Source organism: Ailuropoda melanoleuca, chromosome 5 (genome assembly GCF_002007445.2).
Source record: "Ailuropoda melanoleuca isolate Jingjing chromosome 5, ASM200744v2, whole genome shotgun sequence".
Taxonomy (NCBI): domain Eukaryota; kingdom Metazoa; phylum Chordata; class Mammalia; order Carnivora; family Ursidae; genus Ailuropoda; species Ailuropoda melanoleuca.
The window spans coordinates 2,712,045-2,724,962 of record NC_048222.1 but is presented as its reverse complement, the minus strand read 5'-3'; the positions used below and the strand labels follow the sequence as shown (position 1 = coordinate 2,724,962).

The following is a 12,918-nucleotide window of genomic DNA, read 5'->3' as shown; positions in this document are numbered from 1 at the left end:
GTGCTCTGAGGGGCAGCGTACTGGACAACGTAGCCCCTCGGGCAGTCTCCTCCTTCAGACCCTCGCCTTTGGTTGGATCTTGCTTCCTTCTGGTGCATTCTAATTAGATGCGGACATTTCTCCCCCATCTGCTTCCTTTTTGTCCCTGTTCCTTGTCCCTCATCCTCCCCAGCCTCCTCAGACCTTGGACATAATCAATATTTCCTTTAGATTGAGTTTGACTTCATCTTAATTCTCTTCTGGAGCTTTTGAGTTGCATTGAACATTGTGGCAAAGTTTACAGAGGTTTCTTTTATATCAGAACATGGGCTCAAAGATGGTGTTTACAGGGTTTTGTTCTCCACGTTCCTACCTCTGAGACCTGATCTGATGTCTTTTCATCTACTTGCCATCCATTCACAGGAGCTAAAATCCCAGATCATTCCCAAGGATGTTTTCCTCAATGTCGTGTGTGCATACCGACTCTCCCATGTCGGTGTCTGCTCACATGCAGTCCATTTTTGACACTCCTAAAAACGTTTCGCAAGCTGAGACTTTCCTTGTTTCAGCCCCTTCTAGATTCATTCACTGATATATTTGCCAGTGTCCTTGGACAACCGCCAATACCCATATTTCCTACCTTCACTCTTGGGGCTGAGCTTCCTGAACGCAAATTCTGCATAGGTTTTTTTTTTTTTTTTTCCTTTTTTAAAAATTCAGGCTAAATATCTGAAGATGATTGGTAGTTTTTCTGCTCATGGATGGAAATTCCACAAGAAATCCAACTAAGTGTAAAATCTTTACAAGAATTTCAATCCAGGCAAAATATTTCAAGATCTTAATTTCTGAGCTGTTCAGTGACAGTACTTTTTATGTTTGAAAATGGTAAAAAGCGTGGGGAAAGAATTCATAATTGAATCGTAGCGTATATAAAAGAGACCAAGGAACCTAAAGAAAACACAGGACTGTTCAGCAGCCCAGAATTCTGAGGAATTTCAGCACCAAATGGAATTTGATTTTGTACCTGAACCATCCACTCGGGGACTTATTTGGGACGTGTCAGAGAGCAGGTTTGGCTCCTTGCTTTGTGATATGAATGTAGATGCAGCAAAGTCCTGTTATTTTCTGCTCAGTCTCCTTGTCACACTTCTGTACAAAGGACAGACAGCCTTCTGTGGTCGAGGGGCTCGTGGTGAAGGAGGTTACGGTATGAATTGGTGAGCAGGGGGTAGTGTGTATGAGCAGTGCTGCCGGGGCTGCGTGCCCTGCTGCGTCTCTCGTGTGGGAGGGACACACGAGGCAGCGAGCGGCCCACGCACACGCACGAGCTCTTCTGCTGCTGGTTGTGGGCCCAGGGCTGCTCCCCTGCTTGCTCTCGGCGCCCTGTTCTGATGTGTCTTCAGATTGTAGGTCAAGACCCACCAGCAGGTCATGAAGTCAGTTCATAGCTCATGACAAGCATTTGAACAAAGAAGAAGAATGGTGGTTCTGGCAGTCAGCATCCAGCTCTCCATCTCAGCTCAGGTCTTGATCTCACAGCGGTGAGTTCAAGCTCCGCGTTAGACTCCACACTGGGCATGGAGCCTACTTAAAAAAAGAGAGAGAGAAGAAGGAATAGAACAGAATAGAAAATATCAGGGACACCTGGATGGCTCAGTCTGTTAAGTGTCTGCCTTCAGCTCAGGTCATGATCTCAGGGTCCTGGGATCGAATTCTGTGTCAGGCTCCCTGCTCAGTGGGGAGTCTGCTCTCCCTCTGCCCCTCCCCCGCTCGTGCTTGCTTGCTCTCTCACTCTCGCTCTCAAATAAATAAGATAAAATATTTAAAAAAAAAGAATAGAAAATATCAGAGTGCATTTGTTTGGGAAAACTTTGGTTTTATTTTCCTAATAACGTGTGTATGTATTTACTTCTGTACGCGGTTCCTTCTCTGTGATGTCAAGTCTGTTTCTTTGTGTGGGTCTCGGTAGAAAAGGCTTGAGACTCTGGTCCAGCCGCACTGGTTCCGCCTTCTGTGTTAGCTCCTCGGGCAGTGTCAGAACCACGGCCTTCTTGGTCACTTGTGACTAACCCTTGGACCCGGCATGACTTTTTGGATAATAGTTGAGTATTTTTGGAGACAACAGCTCTCCTCTCTCTGCTCCTTCCACATGATTGACTTCCTTAATCGTTACCGACCCCATGTCCTCTTCTTCCCAGTCGTCCCTCCCCATCCCCTCGTTTTTATGGTCTCACTCAGCCTTGTCAGGAATGTCTGTCCATTTCCTCCCATCACTTTGTTCTAAATTGGATTATTTTGTTTAAAGATGATTTAGAATGCTATCTCAGAATGTTTTTCTTTTGGAAATGTTGACCTGAAGTACCCAGATTTTTTTTTTCCTGACCATCTGGTGGTGGTTCTAGTTTGATCTGTGTAAGACACGAGAATCTGATTCTAGAATTGCCACTTAGCTTTTTTTGGATGCTTTCTTTCTTTCCTACCTGCCAATGTGTACCAGTGGGTTCTGACTCAAAATACACAAGTTTGGTTCTGGCCTTTGCCACTTTGTAGCTGAGTTTCCTGAGACAAGTTACCTAACTTCTGAGTGTGTTTCGTCACCTTTATTTTTTAAATTTTAATTCTAGAATAGTTAACGTACCATGTTATGCTAGTTTCAGGTATGCAGTATAGTGATTCAACAATTCTATACACTACTCAGTGCTCAGCGAACTACAGGAACTCTAGTTCGTTCGTCTTTAAAATAATAATAGTACCGACCACATAAAAGTGGTCTCAGGATTAAATGAGATAATACACAGAAAAGGACAAGAATAGCCTGTCACATGCTGTGCACTCAATCAGTGTTGGCTTTCACTACCTCCTTTGATTCATAGAGTAGCCTTGTGGAGTAAAATCATGCAAATGTTATTATTCCCTTTTTCTGAGCGAGGAAGCTGTGTGTTCACATGATTTGGACACAGCTTACGGAGTCCTACCTGAGATCCGTTGTGAGTCTCCTGTCTAGGATTTCCTGAACATCAGCCAACCAATCCGTCGGTCACTCTCTCCTACTGTGGTTGTGATTTTCTGCTTGGGCTCTGTAGGTTTCCTGGGGAAGAAGAAGGAAAGAATTTTATGCGCGCTTTTTGAAAAGCTTTGGCTTATTCCATAGCATGTCAGTCAATTTTCTTAATCACTTTAATGTTTCAAGATACCAGGTTTGGGTGTGACAGCTCTGAAACAGAAGGTTCTCTTCTTCGGAGTCATGATTTCAGCTATATTTCATTGATATTTTTAAGGTGACACCGGGTAAAACAATATTTTAAAAACCGCCTACCTTTGGGTTTTAGGGCGTTTGAAAGTTTGGTGTGCTGACTCCATTTTTTTCCACTGGTCTTCTTAGTCCTATATTCCTAGTTCTTGAATCTTTTCTCCTCAGCCTTATTTTTGAAATGGAAATGCCCCACTGGATTTTGTTTATTCCTGTTTCTTAGTATTTCTGAACTTTCCAGGGAAGCCATAGGAATTAGTAGAAATCTGAAGATTTTAACTGTTACGTGTGTTCCCACATCCACCATGTTGAAAGCTACATGCTTTCTAACAGAAAAGAAAGACGCCTTTTGTTTACCCACATCCTGTTGCAGAATTTTGCAAACTATTAATATTGATGCTTTCAATTAACAAGGACCTCCTTAAACCTTTCTGCCTAGTTTGTGTATCATACTGATTCTAGAATAGCCAAGTGTTAGAATTTTATGTGATATTATCATAGGCTTTTAAATTCGTGCATGATTAATAGGTTGAATGTGCAATGTCAAATTTCATTTTGTATCTTTTGTAAGTTAATAACATCAGATGGCAAATTATACTACTAAACAATTTGTAATTACTTTTTTTATTAGGCATAAATATTTTGAAGCTGAGGAAACCATAATAGTTTTGTTTTGAAAGGAGGAATAAAAATTAAACCATTTTTCCTTCTAGATTTGACACATACTTAAAAAAAAAAATCGCAAGAAGGGTAATCCATTTAGTAAGGTCTCCAAATGAAAGTGTCTAGTGATAAATTGTTTTAATTCAGAGCTCTGAAGGCTATGTTTTGCTTCATTTTGGGGGCAGAATTAAAGAGTTTTGGCCAAAAGTTGAAAAGTCTCTTCTTATCGTTTGTTTGTGGGGAAATGTTTTCTCGATGATTGGTTTGTTCCCTGGTACTGTTGAGTAAGTGGCTCCAGAAAGTACCAGCCAGGTTAATTTTTTTTTTTTCTTGAGATTTTGGCTGCCGGCCACCCTCAATTTATTCATGTTGCCAAGACCGCATTTCTGAAGTCTGCCAGAAAGGAAGGGGACCCTTTGTGTATTAATCTGTTACCTTTTCTCAAAGATCAGTAAAAGTATTGAATCACTATGATGTACACCTGAAACCAATAGGAAACTCTATGTCAATTATACTGTTTAAAATAAAGCAATTTAGTGCTTTTATTAAAAAAAAAAAGCTGACCCCATTTATGCCTTTTATTGTGTTAGCACTTAGCAAGGGTGTTTCTTTAAAGAAGAAATGTAATACATTTATGACTTGTGGGTGCCTAGGAAGTCAAAATATTTTGTCAAGGAAAAAACTAATAGTTTCGTTGGAAATCTGATAAGTACTTGAAACAAACTATCTTGTATCTGTGTCTTTAGTCCACTTTACGTTTGATCCTGTTTACCTTTTTCCCACTTTTTTTCTCTTACATAAATACCAAGCATGACCTTATTCACTTTTATTCTAATTCACGAGCTTCACTTTTTATTACTTATGTTATTTACAGAGTGATCATCCAATTTCCGGAGAAAAATAGTGCTGGGTTATTTACTCCTTTTTGTCTTCCTTCTTTTTTTTTAAAGATAGTTGATGATTAAGGAGTGAACGCATGGGTGGTGTCACCAGTGGCGTTAAATAATTGCTCCATTCCAGACTTACATCTGGTAATAGGCATTTATGGTTTTATGTGCTGTAACGGGTATGTCTGACACAAAAGAAGTTAGTAAAAAATGTAAAAATTGTCATTTTCTCAACGAAGCTAAACAGCTGAGATCAATCTGAGCACAACAGATTTGAAGTTGAGCGGTAGGTTTTAACTTTGATCTAACAGATTTTCAGCATAATTTGAAAACATGGGATATGGGTGTGGGTTTTTTTTTTTAAACATTGTCATAACACTTTGCTAGGTAAAAAACTGCATAAAAGAATTGATCACGAGTAGGCAGTGATGACTCTTAAACAGAATTTAAAAGTGAGACTCTGGTATCCTTCCCGATTCCATACCTAAGTTTTGAAAAAGAGTAATTATTTATTTATTTATTTATTTGTTTGTTTGTTCGTTCATTCATTCATTCATTCATTCATTCATTTATTTTAGAGCAGTCTTAGGTTCCCAGCACAATTGAGAGGAAGATACGGAGATTTCCTGCATCCTTCCTGCCCCCACCTAGGCACCGCCTCCCTCACTATCAGCGACCCCCACCAGATGGTACATTTACGACCGTTGATGAGCCTACTGACACCTCATCATCACCCCAAGTCCATAGTTTTCATGAGGATTCACTCTTGGTGCACATTCTACGGGTCTGGACAAATGCACAATGACACGTAACCCCCATTATAGTATCAGAGGGGATTTTCACTGTCCTAAAAATCCTGTTTTTCGCCTGTTCATCCCTCCTCCCCACCCAACCCCCTCATCGTCCAACCCTGGCATTCACTGGTCTTTCTGCTGTCTCCATAGTTGACTTTTCGAGAATTTCATATAGTTTTCAACTCCTTTGGATAACTCCAAAGGAGTGTGACTGTCTTCCAAGTGGTCCTGCCATTTTGCATTCCCACCAGCCATGAATGAGCGTTCCTGTTGTGAGAGTCCCTTGCCAGCATTTGATGTTGCCCCTGTTCTAGATTTTGGCTATTCTCATAGGTGGGTAGTGGTATCTTATTGTTACATGATTTGCATTTGATTGAGGACATAGGGTTTGGAGCATATCTTCATACTCTTATTTGCCATCTGTGTAATTTCTTTGCCGAGAGTTCTGTTAAGATCTTTGGCTCCTTTTCAATTGGCTTGTTTATTGTTGAATTTTGAGAGTTCTTTGTATATTTTGAATATCAGGCTTTGCAAACATTCCTCCCAATCTGTGGTGGCTTGTCTTCTCATTCTCTTGATGTTGCCTTTTGCAGAACAGAACTTTTTCATTTTAATTAAGTCAAGCTTATCAGTTATGTCTTTCATGGGTCATGCCTTTGGTATTATATCTAAAAAGGCATCACCATACCCATGGCCATCTCCATTTTCTCCTCTCTTATCTCCCGTCCCTAAGTTTTTTGAAGTAAAATTTTTCATCAGAGTATAACGTACAATCAGAAAAATTCACAAATCCCAAGTTTACACCTTACTAAATTTTTACAAAGAAAAAGAACGTTACCAGCACTTTACAATCTTCCCTAGTGTTTTGCTGTAGTGATTTTCACCCTTGCCCTCTACCACCCAGAAAACATAACTACTATTCTGACTTCTGTTATGATAGGTTAGCTTTATTTATTTTTAAACTTCATAAATAATAGCATTACATAGTATATACTCTTTTATATTTGGCAACTTTTGCTTTTCCTTGTGGAGAGGTTTTTAATAATGGGCTTATTTTCTTGAATAGATAGAAGACTGTTGAGATGATGTGTTTCTTCTTATGTTTTGGTAAATTGTATTTTTCATAAGGAAATCTATCCATTTCTTCTGAAACGATACATTTTTGACCTACAGAAAAAAAATTTGATGTCCCTTAGTTATATTTGAAATGTCTGTAGGATCTCTACTAGTATTTTTTTTTCCATTTCTGATGTTGATAATATGATCCTTCTCTTTCTCTTTCTCCTTCTTTTTTAGACAGTCTTGCTGGGACTTATTAATGTTACTCATTTTTTGAAAGAACAGGATTTGTTGAATTTACTTATTTTATGGATGCTTTCTATTTAATAGATTTCTTCCCTTTGTTATCTTTTTTTCCCCTCCTGTTTATGGGGATGGAGTGGGGATTAATTTGCTGCTTTTGTTCCAAATATCTTGAGATGGATACTTAGATAATTAGTTTCCAGCTTTTTTTGATTAACGTAAGTATTGAGGACTATATATTTCATTCTAAACATGGCTCTAATTGTATCCCTAAAATGTTGATATCAGAGTTTTTAAAAATTTAAATATAAATTTTTTTGGATGCTTGGGTGGCTCAATCAGACCTGCCTTCGGCTCAGGTCATGATCCCAGGGTCCTGGGATCGAGTTCCGCATCTGGCTCTTTGCTCAGCAGGGAGCCTGCTTCTCCCTCCACTGCTCCCCTTGCTTGTGCTCTCTCTCCCTCTCTCTGTCTTTATGACAAATAAATAAACAAAATCTTAAAAAAATAAATAAAAAATAAAATTTAAATAAAAATATTTTTAACATTTCCATTGTGATTTTTTTTTTTTTTTCAGGGAGGGCTCATTTGTTATTTGGAAATACATTGCTTCTGTTCTAATGATTTGGGGATTTTCTAATTCTCTTTTTGCTACAATTCCTATTTTAATTGCATATAGTGGTAGCAATGGGAGAATATACTTTGTGTGATTTTACAGCAGTTAAGGAACATCCTCTATATTATTTGTTGAGACTTGCTTTTTGGCTCAGGATATTGTCACTTGTTAAATAAAGGTTCCGTGTGTACTTTGAAGAAATATATTCTGCAGTTATTAGGTACAGTGTTTTAAATATATCATTTTTTTATTGTGTTCTTGATATCATCTGTGTCTTTATACCCTTTTTTATCTGTTTTATCACCTGACAGAGATGTGTTTAAACACCTACTGTTCCGAGGTAGTGCACCCAGATATGTGTGTGTAATAATATATGTATTTTCCTTTTGTCACCATTAGATTTACTTTGTACATTTTGAGACTGTTACTCAGACCATACAGATGTAAAATTATTAATCTTCTTCATTAATGAAATGTCTCACTTATCTCTTTGCCTCTTAAAATCTAACTTGTCTTATATTATTGCAGCTATTCTAATTTTCTTTTGGTTAGCGTTTGCAGCATGTCTCTTTTTACATGCTTTTAAGTCACTTCTGAATACATGTATTTCTAAGTGTTTCTTGGAAGCATCTGATATTTTTGTTTAGGTAATCCATTTTTGACCTGAGTATTTAGTACATTTACATTTATTGTACTATATGTCTGTTTTCTTTATTCCTCATTTTTTCTTTGTTCTTTTTTTCTTCTTTTCTGCCTTTTGGATCAATTACATTTCTAAAATGGCTCCGTTTTCCTGTTAACTTGTTAGTTACACATTCTCTTACAAGAATATATCAACTAAATATTAGCCCTGCCCCCTCTTTGTAGTTAATAATATAGATTAGCATATCCAAATCTCTAGAAATAGTCACCTAAACAAACCTGTTTGACATAATTTAATCCAGCGATTTTCACACTTATTTGGGAAATGATATGAGGAAGTAAATAGGGGCTCTCAGAACACCCACCATCCTCGGGGAGACACCCTTCTAGAGGCTTAGTGCTCTACTACGCTAACTACCAGTAGGTATTTCTTGATAAACTTTAATAAAATGCGTAGAGAATGTAGGGTTGTATAATGGGGCAGCAACCAGCATGGGAGTTCCATATCAGTGCATGGAGTTTGAGAATCAGTCTAGGAGACCATATGGTTAATAGTGTTTCAGGAACCTTTCCAGGAACATGCCCGTGGGAAGGTGATAACTCACATGTAGCAGGAAGTTGGTTGAGTGACCTAGAGGAAGAGCATACATTCATGTATTACTTATTCCTCCCAGTGAACAGTCTACACTCATTGCAATCCTTGAGTGAGTAAGCTGGTGTTCACAGTTTCCCAGTCTGATCATTAAATTTAGAGACTCTCTGGTTTTTAATACTGCAATTTTTCAAGTTACAAAATCTACCTTTAAGAAATTAAACACACCCTAATGCTTTGTCTGAGGTTGTTAGCCATAAGCTAATTAAGTATTAGAATCCATGTGCTAAAAGTGAAGCTGTTATCTGAAGAGTTAACATTATACGTTTTCTTGACAATAATTAAGTGGCATGCATCTGCTCACCCAGAAGAGTGATCAACTCATTAAGACACAGGTTAAAAAGAAGCAATTATATCACTCTTCTAAGAGTATTTGCATTTGAAATAGGACTATAGAGGAGAGGTTAACGTTTTAGTCCAAAGAAAAACATCTGAATGGTAAAGTTTTTATATTGTTATGCTTAATTAAACAATCTTTCTTTTCTCCTATCCTTTAGATAGGATGGAAAAAAAGGAGGTGTGATGGTGGATAATTACAAAATAAAGTCTGACATTAGAAAAAAATGATCACTAAAGTTGGAATCAAATTTAATTTTCAGGTATTATAAATCAAATGCAATTCTCAGAAGTTGAACATTCTAATCTTTTTTTTTTTCCTTTCTCAGGTGTGTCCTCTTTAAGTATTCAATTTGCCAAACTCCCAAAAGGATTAAAGCATTTAAATTTATCTAAAACCTCATTGTCACCTAAAGGTACAGTATGTGTTATTTGCTTTATGTCTGTAATATTTCTCCTACACCATGCTACCGTAGTTAGAATTATTACTCAGTTATGCATTTGCATACATATAACAGTACTCTGACCGTTATAAGATAAAGAACTGATATATTGGAATTCTGGTTGTCGAAAGTGAAATGCTTTCAGAGTAGAGCATAATTTTGAAATACAGTATTTAACTTTTTTGACTTTGAGTTGGGGAGTGCTTACCTGCGCTTCCCCTGCCCCCAGTCCTCCAGCCCTGCCCCACACCCCCCACCCACCACCCCCATCACACACACTGTCACGTGCATGGTCTCCTGCATGGAAAACTGGTGGACTTAACTGCCCAGTCACACTATATAGCTCTGCCTGCTCTGTCCTGCTTTGGAAATTGCTTTTCCTTCCCCAGGGTCTTTTCCGACTCCACGTACCCTCTTCTCATTATCTGATTGTTCAGTAAATCCTGTCCATTCTATCATTATGTATACACATCAGCACCCCGTAATACTTGAAATATCCCTGCGTGTGTTGTGCCTTTGTACATGCTTTGTATTCTGCTTGGAAAGTCTTTATTTCATCCTGTAGAGTGACACCTGCCTTCTTCCCCTCCCTCGTGTTTCTCTTTCCTGTGTGTCTCCCTGACTACTCACACCAACATTTCCCTTCTGGTCACCAGATGTGTGGAGACTTCTTCTCACACCCAGCTGTGCTCTGGGACGCCAGCCGGGTGTCCCACAACTTCACTCAGTTCTGACACTCTCTCCCCGAGACAGAGTCAGATCCAGAGGTTAAGGGCTTAGCCCCGCAAGACTGCTCCCAGCACTCCTTGAGACTCCAGTCGCAAGCCTAGGTTCTTGGAGGTTCCAAAGACCTCACCTTGAGTTTGGTTGATTTGCTAGAGCAGCTCACAGAACTCAGGGAAACACACTTGCTGGTTGATTAAAGGATATGATAAAGGACACAGATGAACAGCCCCGTGGAGAGATACGTAAGACAAGGTGAGGGAGGGTCCTGAGTGCAGGAGCGTCTTCCCTGTGGAGCTGGGGTACGTCACCGTCCTGGTGTGGCTGTGTTTGCCAGCCTGGAGACTCCCCAAAACCTGTGCTTTTGGGATTTTATGGAGGCTTCTCACATAGGCATGATCAATTATTAACTCAGTTTCCAGCCCTTCTCTTCTTCCTGGAGGATGGGGGTGGGAGGGAGCTGAAGATTTCAAGCTTCTAATCATGGCTTGGTCTCTACGGTAACCAGCCCCATCCAGGAGCCCACCCAGAGTCACCTCATTAGAACAGAAGATGCCCCCAGTCCTCTTATTACTTTGGAAATTACCAGGGCTTAGGGAACTCTGTGTCAGGAACAGGGGGCAGACACCAATATATATATTTTCTATTATCTCACATCTCCCCTTACATAGATCCTGGAGAACTTCGGTTTATTTTATAAAACACTCATTTGTGATCGTCTCTTCTGAGACATCTCCCCTATTCCCAAGACCTCAGTAGAATCAACCACTCTTTCCTCTGTGTTACGTTATTGATCACATTGTGATTTATAGATCTAACACTGCTGTGTAAGTACTGTGTTTCCGTCCTGATGGGGGGCTGCCCTTGCTTCTCTTATCTCCATCTCTCCAGCACTGGCACGGTGCCTGGACCGCTGTCGTGTTTAGGGCTGTATGTGGAGGGCCTACGTGTCAGTTCTCAAGCAGACTGCCTAGGGATGAGTCCTGATTTTTTCACTGATATGAACATGCCTTTAAATAGGTCTTGGTTCCTCACTTACATCATATGTAAGATGGAATTAAGAATATCTACCTTGGGGTGCCCGGGTGGCTCTGTTGGTTAAGCATCCGACTCTTGATTTTGGCTCAGGTCATGATCTCATGGGGTATGGGATCGAGCCTCATGTCAGGCTCCACACTTAGCATGGTGTCTCCTTACCACTCTCCCTCTGCTCCTCCCCTGCTCATGCTCTCTCTCTCTCTCTCTCTCAAATAAAATCTTTAAAAGAAAAAAAGAGTATCTCATCAGAGGTGGTGAGACAAAGTAAGTTAATATACATACAGTGCACTTTGGGGCACAAAGGGCCCCGCTACCACTATCACCGTCATCATCTTGCTCTGTCATATATGTTCACGTGCTTTCACTTCGGCCTGGGACAACCCCAGTGTCCCCTCCCCCAGACCTGGTGAGTTCCAACCCCTGCCGTGAGACTGAGTGTCTGTCTCTTTTTCTCCTTGAAGCCTTCTCTCACCCCACCCTGCCCAAGTAGATGCTTCTTTCTCTCTGTTCCCATTGCACTTTGCAAACTCCTCTGTTTTAGTGTGTTCCCATTGTGGGTTGATTGTGTTCTAGCCTGGGAGCTTCTGGACAGCAAGGGCTTTGCCTCAGTCGTCGCTGTGTCCCTGGCACCTGGCATGTTGTGGGTTCTTACTGCGTGTGTCATGGGTGAGCGGGGATACAAGCAAAGTGGTCCCTGGGTGATGTCAGCCATCCACTCCTGCTTTATTCCCACCATACAGTTAGCCTAAGAGTGATTTGAAATTGGGGTTATTTCTGTAAGTCCCATGATTTTATGTGTAGACATTTAGGCTTAAGCATTATAGTGACTTTCCAAAGGAGCAAATTTGCCTGGAGTCTGTGTTTTTTGTCCTTGTGCCAGAAGCCGTCCTCAGATCTTAACGCTAAGTGTTGTCCAGTGGTGTTACACTTCTCTACTCCAGCAAATCCGTTTTATAGAAAACTATTTCTGATGATTATCAATGCATCGTATATTTATGGTAAAGATTTAGAAGATACTGAAAAGTATACGTAAGAAAGCCACAGTTACTCGTAATGCCAGTACCGAATGATTATGAGACCGCCCCTGGTGCCCATCCTTCCGCACGGTTTCTGTCTGTACACAGTTTATCTGTATGCCACGTACAGACACACGTGTAGATGGTATCTAAAAAATGCTTGCCATTTCATTAACTTTCTCCCCACATAGTATGTTGTGATTCCGTATGACTGCAAGCACGTGGTTACTCTCAGTGGCTCCAAGCTGTTCATTGATTTAAATGGCCTCTTTTTGTACATTTGTGTGGTTTCTAATTCTTTTGTTACTTTCTTATTTAGGATAAATTTCTCTGAGTAGAATTGCTGAATCAAAAAGGTCATGCATTTTTCTAAAGCTTTCTTTTCATATTTACTGTCACGTTGTCCTCCAAGTTATTTGTACAGATCTCCACATTCCCACCACCCTTAGATGTTATTCTTCTTTCTCATTGTTTATCAAGCATATAAGCAAAAGCGTTCTGATTTTTAAAAAAGATTTATTTATTTTAGGGATAGAGCGTGCATGAGAGGGGAGAGGGGCAGAGGGAGAGAATCTTC

General features: G+C 39.9%; 1 protein-coding gene across 1 annotated transcript in view; it reads left to right on the top strand.

Moving 5' to 3' along the window:
- The window catches only part of CARMIL1 (capping protein regulator and myosin 1 linker 1), a 301,196-nt gene that overhangs the window by 157,752 nt on the left and 130,526 nt on the right, over window positions 1-12,918 (top strand). Inside the window, exon 12 of the mRNA XM_034660237.1 lies at window positions 9,451-9,537. Within this exon, the coding sequence (XP_034516128.1) occupies window positions 9,451-9,537 (87 nt within the window). The remainder of the gene's footprint in view (window positions 1-9,450; window positions 9,538-12,918) is intronic.